The sequence below is a fragment of the Sipha flava genome, unplaced genomic scaffold, assembly GCF_003268045.1.
Source record: "Sipha flava isolate LNK unplaced genomic scaffold, YSA_version1 607_pilon_pilon, whole genome shotgun sequence".
Lineage (NCBI taxonomy): Eukaryota > Metazoa > Arthropoda > Insecta > Hemiptera > Aphididae > Sipha > Sipha flava.
In genome coordinates, this window is record NW_020273584.1 from 30,512 (window position 1) to 55,091 (window position 24,580).

Below are 24,580 nucleotides of genomic sequence, written 5' to 3' on the forward strand. Positions count from 1 at the left end.
GTTGTGTCAGTGTGTAAAGTACGAAATAAAAATTTTCCATCCCTCAAAATATTTAAAAATTTGGCAACGGGATCCATAGCGCCTGCCTAAATACACCCCTGACTAAAGATATTATAGTTTGAGAAATGCATGCGTTTATACGCTATTTATTTTATTTTTATTTTTTTCGGTTACCCTTTTATTACAATTTTAAATATGGCGCATTTCAAAAGTTAACCATTGGCGTCTCAACTTCTGAATATTAATATTTTCTAAGTAAACAACAAGAATGCACGCGTACACCTCTGAAAAGTAAATATAATTAAATACAGTATACTATACGTACTCGGGATCGCTATTCATACTGTATATGTATACAAAACACATAGCGTCATTTATTTTTCGTCGTACTTATATTGTTTAACGTATCAATTTTTTCACAACACGACGTATTATCTCATCCGATGTTTACCGACCAATATACATACAACGAGCATTACGTGTTTTATTATTACGTCGAAGTCGATTTAGAGAATATTATGACAACCCTAGTTTTCGTGGAAAACCTTTAATCAAACAGGAAAACTAAAAAAAAAAATAACCATGACAAGCCAAACGAAGTGCACAGAATTAATAATAGTAGTAGTAATCGAGAGGTCTTGGTGAATTACGGATGTATAGAAATGTGATCGAGAAATTTGTCTCAGTGTGTGAGTAGTGCGCCGAGAAGTGCAAGATCGGCAAACCTTACATGCGTATTAAATCCCTGTACGACATGGTGTGTCTCGGTAAAAAAAAAAACCCTTCCGTATTAGATAGAAAAACCGTGGAACAACGAAAAAACATTGGTTCTATAGAGTTTTCAGTGATTACGCGGACCGTCGAAGTGTAATACGTACACATCTTGCAGGGCTTGGAGTAATAAAGTCGATATAGCAATCAGAATTAAGACAACTTGCGACAACGTGTACACCGTATAGTACAAATCGTTATCTCGTTACGGATCGAAAAAAAAACAGATCCCCGTAAGGTTTCTTTTATGTTTTCTAGTATATTTTGTTATATTCGTATTACAGCTATACGTAATCCGCGTTTTTCGATACCTCGAAATTCTCGAAGGCTCCAATGCTTTCGTCTCCCCCGTTATTCGTCCCTAGGCCTTCGAAATATCGATGTCTCGCTGGGCTGCATGAACACCCGCCGTACGTGTGTGCGCACGTCATCGTTGAACGCAATCGACGAGCCCGTCGGATAGAACATTTAAAAAGCTGCGATTGCCGTTTTAACGGTTATTGGGACTCTACACAGTACATTACAATTTTTTCGTTGACGTTTGTACGTCAGGGTTGAAGAATTTAATTCCAACGGTTCTTGATTAACCAATTATTATCGAAGCAACCAAACGATAATATTGTACAGTATTGTTATACCAAAGTACGGTATCATGTAAAACGTCACGAATATTATCTACCACATTAAAAACCCTAGAAAAGTACTGTGTTAATCGATTTCGTTCTTACTGTTTTTCATTTTCATATCATCACATTTTAAATTCGAACAGTTCGTATACGCTTAAAATGGATATTGAGTGCGTAAAAATATAATTATAACAATGTTTATAATACGAGTTTACACTAATGTGTGAAAATAAAATGATAAGACATACTATTACTTATGATTAAATACTACAATGATTTATTAACATCTATGAGCAATAATTTGGCGTTATGTTATACTGTCGTATACATTATACAAAATAATTTAAGTATACAAATAAAAAAATTAATATGAAGATAATTGTACGCTTAAACTCTACACTATTTCGTGTACTAAAGTTACATAAATTAAACTTACTACTATGCCACTTTTAATAATTATATACTCTATTTCGGTATTCAGTCGTAAAATTATTATTAAAAAATTAGTCTTACATATATCTATATTAAAAAAATACAAATACGAATGTGTACTGTGTATAATATACTGTTAACGTTTACGTAAAAAAAAAATGTAATATTATAAACTATTGCTTAACGATTTACTTATTGGCCAAATCTAAATACATCGAAATGATATGTGCGTGCGTGTATTACGATAATAGTATAATTTAACAACATTTTCTTAGCACGAAATTCTAAGTCAGCACAACCGCTTTGTGTACGCACGGCCCTGTCGACCCTTCAAGCAACGCGGGCCACAAGTATGTCCGAACCTGATTGCTCTCCAAGTTCGACGAATGGTACCTGACGTGTAGGTCCCGTTTGAACGATCTCTGCTCGTATTCCAACACATAACTTGGCGTCTGCAAAACAAAATTACTTAACTCTAAGTATATTTATACAAATACACACACATACACACAAACACAAATATATACATATATATGTATGTGAGTAGATATCTTAATCGGCAGCTATAGCTGTGACACATTGAACTCTGTCCGCGTACACGAATAGTACGAATATGTCTTGATCTATCTTCCTGGACGGATTTACGGAAAAGCTGAATGGACTGCGGTCCGGAGACCTTCGCGGTATGGTAATCGTTTAACGATAAATAAAATAAAAGAAAAAAAATGTATAACTGCATGTAGTTAAATATTATCTGTCATTATCTGACATAGTTATTTTACACGAAAAATTTGCCGGTCCAAAACTAGGTAGGTTTCTATCGTACGTGTTTCTATACTTAACGTTTAAAAAAGAGAAAGAAAAATAAACTGGTTCAAAGACTGCATTGGAATGCTATACTCGAATCGATTAGTCTTTTACGAAAAAAAAATAAAAAAAAAATACACACTAGTAGCTGCGACACGTTTGTCCGAATTGACTGTTATTTTTATCAAGTCATAACGTTAGGAAATCAGGAATAATATTTCCTTCCCCGTATCTATTTCATCTTCAGCCGCCGTTGTGTACATGAATACGGTATGCTAGGAGGAACGAAAATTACCTGATTCACTAGTGCCCAAGCTAAACGCACCGCGTCACAGATGTATTGATGAAGTGCGGCACAAGATTTCAAACACGGGTAGTCGTACAACGTTGCCCACAACTGCGAACTCACTTCCTGTGGACACACGACACGATCGTATTTATATTTGACGGCGCAATAATACATTGTTTACGAGTGTTGCGCGTGAACGCGAACGCAAAAACAACAGCAATCGCAATAATAATAGTAACGGCAAAAATGACGATTGTTAAAATCGTCATTTTGACGACGAATCTGAGATTCGATTTTTTTTTTTTACCTCGATGCACTGGGTCAAATCGAACGTATCCACTGTTCTCCTTAGGTACGTGCAGATGGAAGCTTCGAGCTCGACGTGCGCGGATCCGGACGGCGTTGGATAGAACAACAATCGTTTCACTTGCTCTTTCTTCTGGTTCAACATGGCCTGCGTCGACCTAAACGCCAACTGAAAACGAAACACGAATTTGAGCCAGACGGGGATAACGTGCGTCAGAATCACCGTCGAAGGGTTCGATTATATAACATTGTTATTGTACTCACGACGACGACGGAGAAGAGGATTTTCGACTTAAGCTCTGTAGCGTCGACAAGCTGCGGCAACGTGTCTAATTTTTCCAGCGCTTCAACGCGAGCTTGCGAGTACAAGTTGCCGTAACATCTTACCAATCTCGAGCCGCTCAACTCCCTAGAATTGATAATCGCGCATAAGTACAATATCCGTTTAAGATTCCGTTAACATAATAGTCTATGAAATTCGGACGCAGACACAGCAAGGAAACCGTACCCGTCATTAATTGTATCTTTTCTTCACTCTCTTAAAATAATTCGCTATGATCTCGTCGAGCGCGTACAGTGTTACATTCGGCTTAGCCGTTTCACGCTGTTATTAAACGAGCGAATTTTATTTTAATATATTTCGATAGGTATCTTAAACAATCGATTAGTACGTCCCAAACATGAAATTTAATTGTTTTTGCATCGTACATTTTTCGGAGAAATTATTTTTAGATTATTATTAATGTATCCAAACTGTTTGGATCAAAACCGAAAATATACGATTGGTCAAAGTTGTTTGGATTTAAACATTTAATGTATTTTCTGTTTACTTATTTACGGGAAAAAAAAAATTGATTAACAATATTAATTATAATTAGGTTTTTATTAGAAGATCTACAGGGGAAAACTTAGTTGTATATAATAAGCTACTATTTTACGACAATAATTTATAGTTAGAATATATCTAAAAAATCAAAAATGTATAAACGTTTATATACTTGAGTATATGTATACCTAAAATTTAAATATATATATATATAATTAGAAAAATTTGAATTGTTTTATTATTGTAAAACAAATGCATTTTCAACATACATATTAATAATTTTTTTGCGGTTAAACATGTATAAACACAATAAACACCATAAGAATTTACAACTATTTTATTTAATAAATTATTTATGAATAAAAACCAATCGGTTCACTCAATCGATCATATTTTCATTTATTTAGAAATGCATTTAAGTACTTATCAAGTAAATATTAAACATTTAAAATATCCCGAGTACCGTACAACAAAGACATTCGTTAAACGCCTAATTATTAATGCAATTTAAAATTTAGAAATTAGTTACGATTTTCTCATCATCATCAATCATCCAGTATATTTCTTTGAACGCAGATTATAACAAATTACATTTTTTTTTATGCAATTTACTATGGCAAGCACATTTAAATTTTAAAAAGTCATTGTCCATAAGGTAAAGATACACGCAGGTAAAACGGCGTGAGACACGCACAATATAAAATTACTATGCTCTTGGACGCGTCTTTTTCCAATTCGCAACAGCTCAATTATACGTGTTATAAACACAACGCGAGCTAATTAATAGCAGTGGAATTTCTAACAATTTTTAAACTTTTAAAAAACACACACAATATAATAATAATAAACATTTACGAGAGTGTAGGTAATTGCTAATAAATTTTAATTTCCTTTCGATACTATCGAAATGGCCTACAAAATAAAATACGCCGTACATAATTATTAGAAGCCGTACGAATGTTTTTTAAGTGCGTTTTACAATAAACATACAATATTCTTTATTGTGTTTCTTGAGCAGTGGAGATACATCTGTTTTACGTAAAAATCCCATTCTGACGTATATATTTGCAATGCGGCGGCGGGCACTTTAATTCACAAAAACCAACTCGTGTACACTTGCGATGGTTCGTCGGTAAAATCTTCATTATCTTTTCAAACCATCCCGACCCGCAATCCGACTACAATGTATTATGTGTTTGTGTGTGTGCGTGCGTACAATCCAGTGGAATAAATTGAAAAACGGATTATAAACCGACCGAAGGAGAACGATGCAAATTATACACATTTGTATTATTCTCGAGACATCCAAGGAATAGAGCCTACGCATCAGACTGGCTTGTTCGTCCGAACCGTAAATCATCCATCAAGAGCGACGGTTTAATTGCAAAAAATATTCCTTCGGGACATATCCCGGCGCAAACAACGCCTCCCTCCCATCCCGTACGACTCGATGTGAACATATACCGTTCAAGTATAACACGGTTTTGTATTATTTTTACTGATATCGTCTGCAGACCGAAATGTTCCGCGTTGGAGATTTGTTATGTACACGGTCAATAGCTGCGCGTTTTACAGGTTAATATACATTAACAAGAAGCGTATTGTGTACGGCTGGAGAAATGTTGTTAAACGCCGTAGTCGGGCGTATAGGTGCTGGTATACTTTTGCAGCGAAAATGAGTACTTATCCGACTTTGTTGAATTGGACCGACAAATTCGTCGACGTTGAAGTACAATAACTCTTGCACAAAGTAACACTGATAAACGTCTACATTTCCGAATGGTTTATTGATTTACTTTGAACAATAGCTGTTATATTCCATGATTCCGGTGGAGGAGAAGTAAAACTCATTATTTTCTAAAAATATATTTTTTTTTATGGATTCGAAATTTGTTTGAACCGATATTATCTAATGCTTATTAATATATGCTCAAACACACACAAACACACACATACAGTTAAAGAGAAACGTGTACACGAATATATACATAAATAAAATCTTTCCGTGATAAGCTCTCGGTTTTCATTACAAAACACAAATTGCAAGTGAAATTCTCAAAAAAATAAGCTATTTATTTATTTAGTCACTTAGATTCGCATACATTTCGTCCGTTACGTGGAAATTTTATACATTCATTCTCGTTTAGCTGGGTAAACTGTAGTTATAATTTCATTTCGTCCAGTGAATCATTTAACAACCATAAGGTAAGAATACTACATGCTTTAATGGCAACAGATTCAATGCGAGCTTATTTCAAAACATTCCCTTTTGTGACATGTGTATCATTTTCAATACAATTTTCTTGTTAAAACCACTTTGATAGTGATAATATTTTATTGGCTCGTCCTAGTAATTATTAACATCTAAAATAACACTAGAAATTTCGAGAGAAAGTTTTTTTTAGCGTTTTTATTTATACCGTGTTTGACTACCATATTCGTACGAAATATATCCGACTAAAGCTCTTAGTCCATAATGTTACTATGCGACCCGTTAACCGATTAAATTAACGAGAAATTTATTTGAGTGTAAACTACAATATAAAACGCAAACTATAAATTAAAATCCCATAACGTTTTAAAAGTATTTTAATACATTTGGTATAGCGATGGGTAAAAATTAACGAACTTAAACTATCCGACATGGTTTATTGAAACAAATTACTAAGAACTTTCTCGTCTATTTGAATTTCGCAAAAAACGAAAGTTAAGCATTTTCAATTTTTCTTTTGAAGTATAATTTATAACATTCATATAATTCAACTTTATACTTCGTGTTATAACCTTACTTATTTATATTTCATCGTACAGTTGAACACGAGTAGGTGTATAAATGATCAAACATTATCGTTATCTAAGAAAATTAAATTATGAACTGTTTTCTAATTCATTTATGTCTATGTGATTACATTTTACAACTACTACGTCCATACATAAACCGTTTATACGATTGGCATGTACAGTATTATAATTGGGAGACGAACGTGGCGCGTTGAGCAAAACTTGAAACAGCAAATAGAAAACTTCGAAACTTAAGATTGAATTACTTCGAACTTCCCCTCGGTCCCCGAACATGCGGCCGACCAAGATATTAATAAAAAAGTAAACACATTTAGACCCGCAGTGTAATTGCAGTCTGATCCTTCGTACAGCGACTACGCGAGTCACTGCTAATGAAACAAGCGCGAACCGAGTACAATATAATTCAATTAAAAGTCGTACTTAATGAAGCATCTGAATTAAGCCTAGAATATTAAGCAAAACATACGGCAAAACAACCGCGGGAAGAGCGTTCCCCCTGGCACAGTTCTTCAACAACTTTCCGCTCGACGTTATATATGTACAGCGGGAAAAATGCGTCTGGTCCGTGGCGTACTAAACATTTGTGGAATTTCCACTATCTGTACTCGATGAAGGAGGATAGAGTAATGTGCCCTTTGGTCGACCTTTATCAAATACAATAGTAATTTGCTAATTCGTTACTAGATTCAACCGTACCTACATTAATTGTACTGTAACAGTGCGATTCGTGTAGTTTTTGAACAGGCAAAGTTGAAATAACAATGAATTCCATTTGAAAGAGACAAACCCTCGATTTCACACAGTCCAAGTTAAGCATTATTTTTTTATTTGTCGTGTTATCAAGGGCAATGAAAAGTAAACTTATTTTATAGGAAAATACTCTATTATTTCCATAGGGTCTTATTATTGGATAAAATCAAGCACTAATAATTGAAAATTGTCGACCTAATTGGATATTGTTAACAAATCAGTATTCTTTAAAACGTGTAATTTTGCTATACTAACGAGTGAATTATTTTTATTTTTGTACTCGAATATCAATTATTTTAATGGTTTAAAATTTAATATAATTTATTTTATATACATTTACCGTAATTGGGTGACCACCATATGCGTATTGCAATTTAAAAATAAATACTTCATACATATTTCTCCGTGTCGATCGAAATTATGATTATTTAACTCTCAATAAATTATATTAATAAAACGCAAACCGAATAAATAATTTTCGATAAGAATAAATAAATAAAATAAATAAACACAATGTCTTGATTTCCTATAATAAGAATATTAAAGGTGATTGTACGTTTCGATAAAATTCGATCAAAAAGTATTGGTTACAAAGAAATTATCTAAAATAATTACTCATTTACGGAAAAATATGTTTTATTTTATACTTTATAAGTTTGTACCTCGTAAGAGTAAAATTATATCAAGTGACCTACAACTTATGTATCTATACATTGCAGCTGTAAGTTATATTATAAACTTGCATCAAGATCAATTATGGAAGGTCGTTATAATTATTTAATTATGGTTATTACTTAACGACAATAACTTTTTATTGTATTTATTTTTATTTATATTTATATTTATTATTTATATTTATATTTATTTTACTCTGTATTCGCAAGTATTCCTTTTAATCGAGTGGTTTACAGATATTAAAAATTTAAAAACTATGAAATTAGAGAAAAAACTTACTTGGAAGCCTGTGTTTGCTTAGCAGCTTTGGCCAAGGACTCGAGTTTAGCTTTAGTTCTTTCAAGTTCGAGTTTGGTGGTTTCCAGCTCCGTTTGCAAGGCTAACTTTTCTCGGTCATCGTTTACGTTCTGCAATTGCAAAGCCGCCTGCGGTCCACACTTACGACAACAGGTCAACGTATTCATCGATTTCTCGGTGGACCATTCCCAATTCGGTGCCGCTGAACAAATAACGAGAGAGAAGAAAAAAAAAATTATAACACAATAATAACAATATAATAATAAATAGATATGTTATGAACTATTTTGGAATTATTATATTATACTATCATCAACGACGGGTGTATAAAAACAAAACAAAATAACCAAATAAAATTGCCAACACCAATTACTTGTCGGCGTCCCAATTTTGTTTAATAATTCGCATCCGACTACAATGCAAACTGAAGATTATTATACTATAACGTCCGTGAAACCTGAAATCGATCCGTTCGAATTAATGGACTATGTGTACGGAAATTGACTCTGATTAAAATATCGATTTCCATCGGCAAATACGGCGTATCGAGTGACTGCGGTGCGCAGTCTTTTAAATAAACACCGATGAGGAGATAGAGACGAATGGGTCCGTCGTTTTCTACCATGCACACGAACAAAAATTCAACACGAGTTACTGTAACACGTAGTATCTTGCATACGAGATTCGATATGATGGATGATCATCATCATGGGCGTGTTTTAAGGGGGGTGATAGGGTGATCGCCCCTCCCTGAAACCGTATTTAAGGAATTAATTTTATGTGAGATACACATTTCAAATTTTATTAATATAGAGATCATTTTATAACGAAATCAAATTACGCGTGGCTGTGAATACTAAGTTGGGCTTTTTGTCGGTTCCATATTTAATGAAAAATCAAATAAAATACAAGCGTAACTTTCAAAACACAAATAGGTGTTAAAAAAGAACTACACAAAATCGATTCTAAGTGGATCCGGCATTAGTTTAAAAAAAAAAAAAAAAAACCACAAATATTAAGGATTCGCCTGGCTTAAATATTACCAACAATTTTACTTGTAAAATTTGAACCTGAATTAGCGAAAAGAGTCACCCCCCCCCCCTAGAAGTAAGTCTAAATACGCCTCTGATGATGATGATGATGCGGCACGTATGGCGTTGAATCGATTGTAACGATGGTGAACGTAATGATGATGATTGCGTTTACCTGTCGTCGACGATTCCGCGCCGTCCGGTGGACTCGCCGAACTCGATCCGGTGCTCATTACCAATCTGGTGCGTGTGCTGTGATTGCTGCTCGATCGCACTGGAACAAAATAACGAAACCCACATGGTTAGGAGGTTAATCACGTGAAAATAGAAACTGTACACACACGAGGTACGACGCGCAGCCGGTCATTACTGCACGCGGGTACCGATTGATATTATTACAGTCGAGACGTCGCCGGATTATTCCGCCGCACGCCTTGCCGATAAATCGATTTTCATTCTTTATAATTATTTTTGTCGTACCCAACTCGCATTCGTAAGAGAATTATCGTCGGACGAAAATCAATAAATAAATACAATCGCAGACAGTTTTCCCGCGTCGCGTTCGACTCCCCGCGGCATCGCGTCCGACAACAGGAATGTTGCAGTTCAACTTTTTTCGTCAATTACGGCTAATTTTTCTCGAGCAAATCAAATAATGTGTATCATAAGGAAAAAAGTGGATACCGTAATATTAATACTACGTCGTGTCCTAGAAAAACGTATCACCGTAATTACAAGAATACCATTCGCTATATGGATACGTAACCTATCTACATAAATTATAATTTACCTTCCTATAGAGTAATATTAATAATATCATAAAAATAAGCGATTCTTACGTTTAGACGTCGTTGCTCGATTATTTGGTATAAGGTGATTTTTTTTTTCTCGTCAACAGAAATTTGTAATTAGGAACACTCAATTTAGATAATATTCGCCCATCGGAAACAACGAATTACGAGACGTTTTATTTGAAAACGGTTAGAAGCTGTGAAATAACAAGGGCATAGGTATCTAATTTTGACGGTAATGCAACGGCCCTCGACGTAACAATTAAATGTGTATTTATTAAGCGGAAATAGTTTTGCATCGATATCGAAAAAAGTCGTGATAAAACAACTGCCGAAAATAATCCAGATTAATGTCTTGTAGGTTCGTATATATTATATAGTAAGTATAGCAGTATAGTAATATAGTATATATTATACATCGAATATTATACTGCACACGCTATGATTCTGCTCGGAATATTTTAATTAGTGAGTTAAAAAATTAATATTCAAACGATTCACACGCTGCGTTTCTCCCGATAAATAAAGTCGTGTAGAAAAGAAAATAGACGAAAAAATGTAGTGCGCGCACCTGAAATGTAAACAATATATGTGTACGTATTTCATACATGCGGTGTAAACCACAAGAAAATATGATATAAATGTACCAACATAATCCTTCCGTCAACTGCCTGCAAAAATATCGCCAAGGAAAAAAAAACATTTTAATGAGAAAAGTTATGATATTGAAACGAAGCTAAAATACGAATAATATTATCAAACCTACAGTGCAAACTCGCGTACAAGAGATGTAATAATATGAATTAGTTTGCACGTCAAAAATTCAAAAAAAAGTGATTATCGGAACACACGTAAAATAAATTATTGTTTCAACGACGCCCAAGACCACTAGGTCGTGGCAAGCCCGGAATAAGGATCAATTGGGCCCCGGGACACTAAACACTTAGTGGGCCCTCCTTTCAACTCGAACTTAAAAATAATTATATTACTTCGTATATTAAGGACTGTATATTATTATTTATTATATACGATTGTACTATACAAAAAAAAAATATAAGACATATAAATTAATTTAATATATATATATATACATAAATATAAAGAACACACTTCATAGGTTATTAGAGCTATAAGTTAATTTTTTTTCTTGCTTTCTGTTTTGCAAACTGTTGTAAACTTCCATTGAAATCTATCAATTGCAAAATATCATGTTCTGAGTATAATATCATTAACGATGTTAATTTTTCTTGAGTCTGGCTTATTCTATATTTATTTTTTATTCTTGTTAACTTTGAAAATGCTCTTTCGGCTGAACAATAGGTGACTGGGATAGTAAAATATAATCTGAGAGCAATCAAACCGTTTCGGAATACATCCTGCAATGATTTTTCATAAAAACATTTTCTAAACTAAAAGTATCACTTTCACCAAATGATACCTTTTTCAAATTTAAAAATGTATTATCATTTAGTTATTTTTCGTGATAAAAAATTAAGAACATATTTGATATATTATTAATAATTTATCTATTAAAATTTAATAGGTAAATAAAAAAAAGTATACATATATATAGTTTAGTAACTAAACTATATATATTTTTTTTTTATTCGAAAACACGAAAAAATAACGTTAAAAAAATATATATATTTCGGGGATAAATATGGGCCCCGGAACCGCGTCCCTCTTGCCCCCCCTCCTAATCCGGGCTTGGGCCGTCGGTCCGCGCACGTTTTTCTTACGGGTGGACATCGCGCGCGGCACCTGTGCTAGATATTGTGTTTGCCGTACGCACCGGAAACGCGTCTCACCGCGTGTTCTAGGTGGTCTCCGAACGGTGTGCGTGAAAAATAACGCGCTGGAAAATGACTAACGAACGCGGTGATAACCGTTCGCGTTTGCCCGGTACCGTAATTACCCGGAGACACGACGTCGTACAGACGTAACGCGCGACGGAGACGCGATCGTGACGCACACGTGTCCGCGGGAGCGGTGGTCGTCGCCCGCGGAACGGAAGACGATCGAGAACGAACCGGGCCGCGGGCGCGCCCGAAACGCGCGTCGGGACGTCGCACGACGTACGGGACGGAGTGAAGGGGGGGGGGGGAAGGAAAGAATTACGATAACATTTCTGTTGTCCGGTTCATTGTTGTTACAGCCGATCCTCCGACGGACGTTCTCACGCGCGCGCCAAAAATAATAGCGACGCTTTCTCCGCACCGGTCGTCCCCGAACACGCGTGCTCGCGGATGCGAACACGGGGCACAACGGGTCAACGGCGACGTGCGCGTAGCGCCCACCGCGCGGTAATTGTACAACGGTTCGGCGGACCGCTGACGGGGACGAGATGAACACATCACCGTGCCCGCGCACGAAAACGGTCCCGCCGTGTTCCGGATTCGTAACCCGGCGCTTCCGGCCGTTCGCACGCACCCATGTCGTATACGTGCACGTGCACGTACAATGTCGTCGTGAGGTGCGCGCGCGATCGCGAAAGGGTCGCGGACGAGACGCGGTCGGAATGCGCTTACGGTCGGAGTGCGTTAATACATTCGAGTCGTGACGAAACACCCTTAGAAGTGCCGGGGATCTGCATAACATTACGGTCATTGTTATACGCGTACGAGATGTTGTTGCGCGCATGTACATCACGCACGCGGACGCAAATCGCGCGGGTCAAGCGGCTATACAGCGGCTCCGCTGGACCAGGATTGTTTTATTTATTTTTTTTTTTCCGCAAGATTTCCGGTACGTATGGCCCGAGCGTTTTCGAACGCAAGAGGCAACGATTAAATTTATAACAGCAATTTAACCCTTTGTTCCCGACCCGCTCATGATTTATGTTGCATTCTCATTTTTATTTTTTTTAAACCCCACAACACACCGAGGGTAGAAGGCCGGTCGTATTATTGCGGAAATGCGTGTAATACTAATTCTCAACTAGTTTCTGTAATAAATTTCATCAAAACCTGGTTTAGTACGTAGACCAGTTGTACTCGCATGGGCGTCGAATTTTCCGATTCCCGTGGAGTGCCCGAAATCCTAAATTATTTAACTTGTACCTAAATAAAAATCATAATCATGTAATGAAAATAAATAAATCAACAAAGCATTACCCGTTGATATCATTTTTGTACATTTGTTGACCGAACTACTAAGTGCAGACTACTACACGCACTATACATTATTAATAATTATTGTATTGTTATTACGTAAGTACTGCATATAATACCGTTATCGTCGCAGTCGTCGTCGTCAGCACGACCAAAATAACAATAAAACCAAAAACATATATTTATTAAAAATGGTTATTTCTAAACGACGTACAATATTAACGTATTGAATGTTTGTATGTTATATTTATTTCATGGGGTGCTCGAGCACCGCAGCATCCCCAATAATTGGCGCCCATGCTCGTATGTATACATAGAAATTCATTATTTAACTTTCCACTTTTTTTTTTTATTAAGTGGTATAAACGCGGTATACTTAAAGAAAAAATAAACATATGATTACAATGCGGCAGAATTGCAGTGTGAAAAAATTTCTTTGCACTATTTTAATATAGGTGTGTGTTTTAAAAATTAATCAATTCTGACAAATATTTTACACGCATTATTAAGATTTAAAAGTTAATGGCTTTACGTTTTCAAAACGTTTTAATTAAAAACCTTTGTTATTGGTACTCTATGTAATATATATTTATATACATATACATTTATTGATATATGGAGTGTTTGAAATATTCTGTTCAATTAAGTTCGAACTGTAATATGAAATTAATTAGATTACGTAATCGTTTAAATTTTAGTATAATTATTTTCGAACCAATAATAATAAAATAAACATGTTTGAAATTTACTGTAAAAATTATTCAATTTAAGAACTTAAAAAGAAATGCTATCACTTTAACTTATTTTGTTAAAGTTACAGTTGTAAATTGTTAACATTATATATCAAGAGTGGCCAACATGAATAGATTCGCGGGGCACACGGATAAATACAATTATTTCTAAAATGTTTATAGATAAATTTTAAACAATTTGATCATTTTTTTATAAATGTATACCTAAAAAATTTAAATCAAAAATAATAATTATATGATAAGTAAATTTTAATTTAATAAATAAAAGCGAGCCGCATCTGAAAATGACAAGAGACACATACGAAAGTTAGGGTTGCAAGTTGGCCACCCCCGTTATATACACTAACCAAACGATTTTCACATGTATAGGAAAAAAAATGCAACCAACAAATAACGTGTAAAACTACCTGATCGTGAAATGAAATTGTGTCTTGCTCTTTTGGTGACATAAGGTGAATTTCCCGACATCATTATAGCACTGTCCGAGTCCGAATGATAGCCAGATATATCGCTGGAATCTTCGTCCTCGGCGACTTCCTTCATCAGTTCCAAAACCTAAAAAAAAATTTAAAACAATGTAACAATATATCGTCGTTGTTCGTTGCGTACATCATATTATTATCGTCCGAATATTACGGTTCCTATATTATTCATGCTTAATACGAATGCATAAAATGACCGCCTGTAATTAGAAAGTTTCGTTTTGGGGTTGGCACGCGGACGAGCCACGAGCAAACTTCAAAGATATCTATACTTGTCGGTACCACGGAACGATTCGCATCTCGATATTTATTTGTTTTGTCGACCGAATCGATATACTTTCTCTCATCATCATCATCGTCGTCGTCGTCGATATTTCGATAATTGTACCAGGAGAACATAACATGTACTCTACTAGCAGAAAGATACACGCATGAGCACACACACACACACACACACACACACACACATACACACACACGCATACCCTAACACATACACACAAATAGCGCAGCGCACGTTTATTTGTTGATTTGGAACTCGATCCATTTGTAACGACCGCAGAGGTCGAAGGTTGGCGTAGTGAAAACCTAATCAACCCTCTACCATGCGCTATGCGTTGACCATCGCGAGAACAATAACAAATTACATTGCATTCTTATAGCAGTGTAGTGTAGTTGACCAACGCATGGGATTAATGCCGCAGCGACTCGTCGTATTACCGTGTATGCTATACGATGCTCTGGTGGTGTAATAAAATAACAGTAATAATAGTGCACAGGACTCCTGAGTAGGAACATATATATAAATACGTATTAAGAAATACGTATAGTAAATGTACGTATACACGTACACGAGAGGTCAGTGTGTGGTGATGCAGCTGCAGTCAGAGGTCTCCGCGTGAAAACGATTTAATAACGCGAAATAGTGTGCGTGATTTCCACAACTGCGAACCGATAATAAAAATCCAATATTCCAGACCGATAATTATTTCGGTGTGCGTCCGAGTAGCTATGCACTTTCCGTCCGGTGTTGTTGGACGTCGAAGGAGAAACATGAACATCTTTTGTTTTTAACGAAAACGAATTACGACAAACGATTTGCGTGTAAGTTCATTTTTAACACCAAATTCTGCAGCCAGTGGCGCACACAGGGGGTGGGGTTTAAGAGGTCATTCCCCCCCACGAAATGTCTTCCTTCATTCAATTTTAACCTTACCTAAGCATCACAAACGATTTTGGCATTACATTTATAAAATTATACTATTATGCATACAATATTCTATTACATTATTCATTATTCTATTCTATCTGGTATAACAAGTTAACAATTTTCATTTAGTTTTCGTTGACCTTATAAACTGTTCATATTATATTAAGAAGTATAATAATTAAGTATACAGAATAATAACAAATAGTATCATATTAGGGGTTTATTTTCCATGTAAATATATAAATCGTATATACTGTTTTTGTACAACAATTAACAATACGTTCGCATAGGGTTAACATTAATGTAACATTAGGTACAACATTAATTATTATAGTAAATTATTAATAGCAAAACTCCCCTGAAAAAAAATCCTGTGTGCGCAACTGGCTGCAGCAACATATTTTATACAAAATTCACTATAAATCGTAAACGTTCGACACCAAGAATGTAAAGCGGAACTCCGAATCTACGCATGACAACTGCTGGGTTGAATCTTTCAACTGCTTCTCTGTTTTATTTATAATTTATGAAGCAAGTGTGCCCAAAGCTGTACAGTGTGTAGGTGTGCGGGGAAGGATTTTTATTCCTGCAAATGTGTACATTTTATCTCGAATCGATTATATTCGAATCGATTCGGAAAAGCGTGGACTATTGAATTTCCGCTTATCATTAGTATATACACTGTTAATCGTAGGCTGTAGCACGAACCTATGAAATATTTATGCATTATTTAAACTCCATAAGATTTATTTATTATTTGCATCACATAACGCGATTGAAATTTTAATAATAAACAGTGTAAATTAATAATGATTCAGCGTATTTTATTGACTCTAAACCATAACTAGAATACAATAATTGCTTGCGATACTAAAAATTAATAATTATAAATAATTTCACTGGATACGAATTCAAACTGCTTATCACGAGGAAAACCAGCGGTCAATACATTTACTAGTCCATAATTCATAAGTAAACATAAATATCAAATCGAGGACCGGACAAAGGAAATAATTTGTGTTTGAGTGAGAGGATAAAGGAAGGGCTTAATTTATCATGCGACTTGAATATATACAGACAATTATGGTAGTGCAAAATAAATAACTCGAAAGTTGATACTCTTTGAGTTTGAAAAGTCGAATAAAAAAATATTATTTTCCGACCACTCAGTGAAATAAAATAAATAATTGAACATTATTGTTAACTCGTATAGGTATTATCTTGGTTCCATTTACATTTTCGATTCGTTTAAATGCTACAGCGTGGATTATTTAAAAATTAGGATTCGAAATCGACACCAAAATAATGCGTTTAAGACAATGTACAGTAAATGTTAAAACGGGAAGCAGGAGTATCAAACATCCTGTCGGAAACACTTCACCCAGACAACATAAGCCTCATGATCACCTTTATAACCAAGATTAATCCTATCAATAGTTTATAATTTGTAAATTGTATATGTAATTATGTATCCAAAAATTTGAACCATTAAGACTATTTGTATGTCAATGGACATAGATTCCTCGGCTTACATATATAATAAAAATAAAAAATAAAATAAATGTTAAATTTTCTAAACGCGATCGGATTATATTGTTGTTAATCGTTATTAAACGCATACATAATTTATAACGGAGATCAGGTATAGTTTCCATTTGAAAATACCAGTTAGAAAGGCTGTAACGATCGTAGTAATTATTATGCAAAACAACACATCATTAACCAGTTTGAATCACAACAGAAGATATAACTCCGTTGCTAGATCGCTACAGTGGGTCAGTAAAGTAAAATAGTCAATGTCCCGAGGTGTTTTAAGCAAACCTTGAATTTCCGAAAATATTTAAATGTCATTGACTGGAAAACTATTTTAAAGTAATAAACCTACATACCTACCAATTATTTAAATATACCTACGCATAAGAAATTCTAAAACCCGTTAATCCTTAATGCTATGTTCTGCGGTCGTGCCGATAAAGACATCACGATAATATATGAAATGCGTATTAAATAAAATACGTACGGTGTATCCAATACATTTTTTATTTTCATAAAATTATTTCCGATCTTTGTATAAAATATAATAGGTTTAATTCATTTTCTAGTTGTCCTAAAGAGTTTTTAAAAATTCTTTTGAAACGTTGAATTGTCTTTCAAATCGAACACGTTCAAAGAATTTTATATTTTATTAGTTTTTTAATAATAGATCTATATATTTCTTAAAAAAGTATTAATATGTTAATATTCTAAAAAAATTATAAATGCAAATTTGACGACTGATATTTTCTAGATGAATGATTTGGACAAAATTTCAGCAACAATTGGATATTACATAATTATATACGAGTATACCTCTTTTATACTGGTATTCGTAAAAACAAAAATGTTAACTAATAATAAATTTAACGAACAAATATATACTATAAGAACAGGCAATGGTGGCGCAAAGTTTAATTTCCAATGAAGCAGTTACGTGTATCGAGTACCCACACCCAAAGTCAAAGTTATTACTTTGAGTATACTCCAAATTTAATTAATCGAAAAGTTATTAGTGTTTAAAATTGAAATTTGATGTAAAAAGCCTAAGATTTTTTATATAATTCTAACTATAAAAGTGTATATAAAATAATATTATACATAGTTTGTAGTAATTCAATAAATAAAAAATTATAGACTTTTTTATAAAAAATACCGTATTCAACATTTAAGAAATTTAGTATAAAGATAAGAAACTATGTGGCAAAACTTTTGATTGAAAAAGTATTTTGTTAAGAAAAGTTGGAAAACTATAAACAATTTAAATAAAATCTATAAAATATTTAATACTTAACTTCGCTTAGCATCGCATTTTCAAAAATAAAAATGATTTAACAATTCTTTTAACTTTTCTATCACTAAACACTACCATTTAAGCCATGAAGCAGCTCCTTTAATAAAACCCGCATCGTGCCACCACGGAGTAAAGGTGGGCTAAAAATCAATTTTCCATTTACCCTTAATTAATTTAAATTATACTCGTTCATAAGAATAAATTGTGTATAAAAGCTAATAACTTGAAATTATAATACACAAATAAGAGGCTTCGAAATATAGGCTGTAAAATAATGCTTTTAAGTATACGTTTTATGTACCAGTACAAAAAAAAAAAAAGATTCTCACATTATCTATAATTATTTTCTTATTAAAAGACATTTTCAAATAATTTTACGTCAAAACTATAATTACTTCCTCTACCTCACTAAATTCCTATTATTATAAGGATTACATTATTCGGTTATATAATATGGATTTAAAAAAAATTAAGATTATAAAATTTTACTAATTTATTGCCTTTCTTAGTTTACATGTTGATTATTGTTATTATAATTTAAAATGTTTTTTTACTATAGTTACTTTCGCGTGGGAAATTAAAAGTGCAATAATAGATTTATTTGTATACTTTTATAAAAAAAATACTGTCGGTTAGAACGTTATGTAATTGTTTTTCGAAGAAAATAATAATTCAAATGCATTGTTTTGTACAAAAACGTAATGCATTTGAATATAGTGAATCTATCACTTTTTAATAACACTCAAAGTGTGCTTGCAAATATATATAATTATAATAATAAGAGGTATCTTATTCGTGCGGGATACAGATATTCTATTCTAGCGAACTATGAAATATAACGCTTATTGATGGCTAAATATTGTAAATTTTAATTTTTACCATTTGAAGTTTTGGTACCATAAAATAGGCGCGCGTTTAATATGCAGAGTATAATATGAATAATGACTTCGATTATTTTGTCTGGCGTTTAATAGGATATTCGAAACGCATACATTGCGGCCTGGTAATGACGTAATATGTGTCTAATGATTGCAAGTTCATTAAACCTCGTAAGTGTGATTGTTTTTTCGTTATTTATCTTGTTGTGATAATTTATACGTAGGCACGGTTAAAGCAGTTACTGGTATAGTGTTTAGTGGTGATATACTATTTGAATTTACAAAGATTTGAACCGGACGATTATTAACACCATATTTATACTATTCTACATTGGTACTCGAAATCGTTCGTTTGTAAAATGTAATATATTATAATTTTATTCGAATCGAATAAGTTTCTAGAACGTAGGCACCACAGGAACGATCGATCAAGATTTCAAGAAATGATTTATCCCTAAATCATAACATATATTATACATGATTTATATAATTTTTTATAGCGTGCATCGCATCCCGGCCGGAGCATCGTGTTGACGTACCGTTTCCGTGCGCTGCAAATTAAAATTAATTTCACGCATACGGCGAGCGAGGCCTCCGAATTGAATACACATGTATAGGCGTTTATAACACCGCCGAACGCTGTTCGTTGCGATTGTCGTCATTACGTGCGCGAATCGAAGACAATGACTAGCAATCGGAACGCGTGATTTCGTAATATACGCACCACATTCACGAATTGCGTCATCGGACGGTATACATATTATATACACGAAAATGCTAATTACTACCGTAGTCCAAAACGTTCACGCACCGTTCGCTGTTGTGAAGCTCATACGTGATATTGCATCGCATCGCGCAGGGCCAACAAACGTTGCGCACACTGTAAACAATTTTCTACGTAAATTTACAAAAAAAGTGTGGTTAATTGAAATTTAACAACATTTTTTACAGCGCACACGACGGTCGCGTTTCGTCAACACTCCGTTGCGGCAATAACGACGACGATCCACCGCGTAGGCGCGCACATTCGGTCCAAGACTTTGGAAACGCCAGAATTCATTAATCCCGGTATATTCCACCTCCACACTCCCACACCCCCATGTGCCTATCTGACATAAAATATTTCGATTTCACAAATAAAATCATAAAACGAAAACGTGACACGAAACACTAATAAGTGTAAGACCGATCGCCATTTCTTTGTAACTGTTACAGGTGCTCATCGCGTATTTGTGCGTTTTTCGATATAAATATAAGGGTGTCGCAGTGCAACCGATACAAACCGGATGAAACTCGTTTTCATGGGCGCAGAAATAATTGTCTGTAAACAATAGTTGTAGCCGAAAGTAAACCAGGGACGCTATACGATTCGGACGCCAATAAATGTGGATCATCGGGGACCTACGTACACACCACCATATCAATCGTAAACCTCTAATAATATTATGTAAATTTATAGAATATCGATATCGCTCGGCAGTGCTCTAAGACGTCACGTAGCGCCGTGTTCGTATAAGCACTACGTATTCACCGTTACACACCTGATAGTACCTACATGGGTGCAGTTTGCGAAAAATCATATCACGCACGTCAGTTCGTTCACATACGCGCCCGTGCACCACGTTAACGTTTAGAACGCGAACATAATGGGAAAATATGAATATGTGAGAAAAACGGATGTTGTGCGTGTGTGCGACTTGTTCCTCGGATATAATAGCAACGCTCCACACGGACAGTCGACTTGTCCACACGGTCATTGATCTCAACATCACTGCCGCAACGCGTACGATATTTCTGCAAATCTCACGACAACGGCGTGCGGTTGTGTGCTACCGTAATCGTTTCCCGACAAAACAAGACTCCGGGTAATTCGACCCGCCCCGTAATCACCCTTGCGCGTGCCACGTTGAAATCTCTTAAAATATACAAAGCCGTCAAGTACAACCACCGTGGACCCGCGAACATTTCGATTTTTTTTCCGATTATCAAATAGAGGTGCGATTGATAACGCATCTGATTTTAAGCAGTATTGAAAACCGATTTTGTATGTTTTCTCTCGAAGCCTTTTTCTTTCTGGAGTAAAAATAATTATTTCGCAATCGCACGAAATTGTTCTACTACAGCGGTTTCCAAACTTTTACAAAACCTTTTGAACCCTTAGGAAAGAGATTTTGTTTCGTGGAACCCCAACGTACTTAACTCAACCCCAATTTCTCAATTATTGATTGAAACACCAATACTCTAAAAACGTTTTAAAGATAGTTCATGATTAAAGTTTATTACAGATACCACTCTTAATATTTACATACGTCTTGCAAAACCCTTAGGTTCGGCGAAGCAAACATTGGAAATTGCTAGTCCACAGTTACCATTACGAATAGTCCTACCACATTACAACGAAAACTAAACCTTATCATAAGATTTTTTAATTATTTTTCCCATTGTCAAGTTCACGCGATACTCGTACGAAAAAATCTTTTAAGTGAACTACGATACTGCATATGTAACAGCATAAGCATAGACGCAATTAGAGTAAAAATTTGGGGGGCTTCAGCCCCTTCCATATGTTTTTCAATCTCAGAAACTTTTTTTCCACCTTTCACCCTCTATAAAAAATGTGTTTATTGGAAGGCAAGTAAAATTTAAAAATAAATATTAATTTAATTTTTTCAGTAGTAATCACATATTTCTTTTTTTATTTATCAATATAATAATATAAAGTTCGACATGGTTTTTGAGGGGCTCTGAATATTATTGAGGGGGCTTAGCCCTTCCAGCCTCCCCTAATTGCGTCTTTGAGGATAAGAGTAAAATAAGGTAGTATAAAGATAATAATGACTAAAACATAAGTATAGTATAGTCGCTTAAAGGAAAGTCTCACCTGTTCGCAAGCGTGCGAGTATCTCATTAGCAGCGGTGCGACCACGTGCTCCGACTCGACTTTAAGTTCCTTCCTAAGCTGCGTGAACTGGAACAACGCGTCCTTGTCGTACTCGACCCGCCGTTTTAGGATGGTCAGCAGTATGGCCATGGACTTGTTCTCCAGCACGGGTTCAACGACGTTCAGCAGCGTTTTGTTCTTGATCAGCCGCTCTTGGATGTCGGTCTGCTGCAGGGACAACTGCCGCTGATGCGACGCCTGCACCGGCGCCGGTCCCTTACTCACGCCGTCCCGTTTGCCGGATAAGCTGAGCTCTTCGAGCTTGAGCAGCGCCGCTTTGTACGTATCCACCAACTTCTGGAACTCCACCTTGAGCGCGTCGTGCAGGTTGGTGAGCGTCTCGTCGCTGGTGCCGACCAGGCCGTGCTGGCCCAGGCCCTCGACCGCCTTGTCCAGCGAGCGGCGCCGCACCTGTAGCGCCTTGCGCAGCTTCGGTTCGGACAACACGATCACTTTGAGCAGCTTGCGCGTGCTGCCCAACCATCGTTCCGCGCCGCCCGTGGTGCCGGTGAACAACTTGACCAGCCGCATGAGCACGTGGTCGGGCCGCAGCACCTTGATGCCGCAGTCGGACGACAGGAACACCTTTGCGTACAGCGCCTCCAGTATAGACAGACTGTGCGGCATGGCCTCAACGAACAGGTCGACGGGCAGCTGATCCAGGATCGCCTTGAACGTGCCATGGCTGAGCCGGTTCACGAAGTTGGCCGCCTCGCGGTACTGCGCGTTCTCGTACAGCAGCAGTATGCGCTTCACGGCGAACCTCGGGCTCACGTCCGCGATGGTCATCGAGCTGACCAGCTCCGGGAACCCGTCCACCCAGTTGGAGTTACGCCACTGCATCTTTTGCACGTTGACCGCGTGCCGGTTCCGGTCCGGCTTGATCCGATTGCCCTGCAACGCCTTCACCGGCTCCGAGCTGTACGAGTTCCACGTGGCCGACGGGTCGGACAACGGTGGCGGCGGCAGCGTCAACATAGTGCTGCCGGTCTTGGGGTACGCCTCGTAGTATCTGTTCATGTCGCGCGCATAACACGGGAAGGGGGGCGGATGCGGTATCGCGGGGACGATTACTGTACCACGTACGGTGAAACGGATGAAAATCGGACGGGGGAGTGAATAGAAAATATATATATATAAATAATAAATAAATGAAATACGGAGACGAACGAAACGAGCGCACTGTATACACCGCGCCGGTACGCAACTGCTGTGGTAAATACGACGACGACGTGCGCGAGACGATCACGGACGACGAGTGAACACCGCAGACGACGTGCACGGATGGACACGCTGGCGAAACTGGTCAGGTGAGAGACTCTCCGGAGACTGGGTGTGCGAAGAGCCGGGCCGGAATAAACGCGCGGAGCCGGTTGACCGCCGCGACCAACGAACGGACTATCTCCTCTCCTAGTCGCCGCCGTGGGAGAAAACCGTTTCGGCGGCCGGCGCGCGCGGTTCGGACCGCCGGTGCCCATCGACGGCTGCGGCTCCGGCCGAAATACGTTTCGAGACCGGCACAAAATAAGAACGGCACAAAACGGCCAAAATAAAAACGGCACGAAACGGTCAAATTACGTAGCGATACAACGTCGCACACGCGCGACAAGGGCGACGTCTCGTACGACGATCGCGCGAGAACAGACCCGTACGTAGGCGCAACTAGGGGGGGGGGCGCAATAAGGTTTTTAGCACCCCTGAGTTCAAATGTAGCACTCCTGTTTTTTTTTCCCCTCAGATCTATGTAATCTATAGTAATTACAGTTAAATACCATTTAATTTTATTTTCAGCAATTTCAGCACCCCCAATATTTGGACTCCAGTGCGTCCATGCGTCCACTGCTGGACATACCCGATTTCGTCTAGACAGAGTTTTTTTTTTTTTTTTTTTTTGCAAACCGCAAACCCGTTTGAACAACACGTCGCAGGACACGCGTGCACGAGGACATGTGTTATTTGTATTGACGACGTGCGACT

At 36.5% G+C, this 24,580-nt stretch overlaps 1 protein-coding gene across 1 annotated transcript; it reads right to left on the reverse strand.

Moving 5' to 3' along the window:
- Positions 1 to 1,932: 1,932 nt before the first annotated feature.
- LOC112691367 lies at positions 1,933 to 23,991 on the reverse strand. The gene is made up of 8 exons (XM_025565602.1): positions 22,544 to 23,991; positions 14,673 to 14,820; positions 9,788 to 9,886; positions 8,564 to 8,783; positions 3,496 to 3,640; positions 3,233 to 3,400; positions 2,932 to 3,048; positions 1,933 to 2,281 (listed from the first exon to the last, which is right to left on the reverse strand). Exons 1-8 carry the CDS (start codon positions 23,621 to 23,623, stop codon positions 2,114 to 2,116), a joined length of 2,145 nt encoding a protein of 714 aa, XP_025421387.1. The 5' UTR covers positions 23,624 to 23,991; the 3' UTR covers positions 1,933 to 2,113.
- Between the last annotated feature and the right edge of the window lie 589 nt (positions 23,992 to 24,580).

What these genes read in the sequence shown, in the direction of transcription:
- LOC112691367 (XM_025565602.1), bottom strand. Translation starts at nt 23,623, where the DNA reads ATGAACAGATACTACGAGGCGTACCCCAAGACCGGCAGCACTATGTTG. An exon ending in ACTCGCACGCTTGCGAACAG is followed by an intron (nt 14,821 to 22,543) that starts GTGAGACTTTCC and finishes ATTTTTTTTTAG; the next exon opens with GTTTTGGAACTGATGAAGGA. An exon ending in TCCTCTTCTCCGTCGTCGTC is followed by an intron (nt 3,401 to 3,495) that starts GTGAGTACAATA and finishes TTTCGTTTTCAG; the next exon opens with TTGGCGTTTAGGTCGACGCA.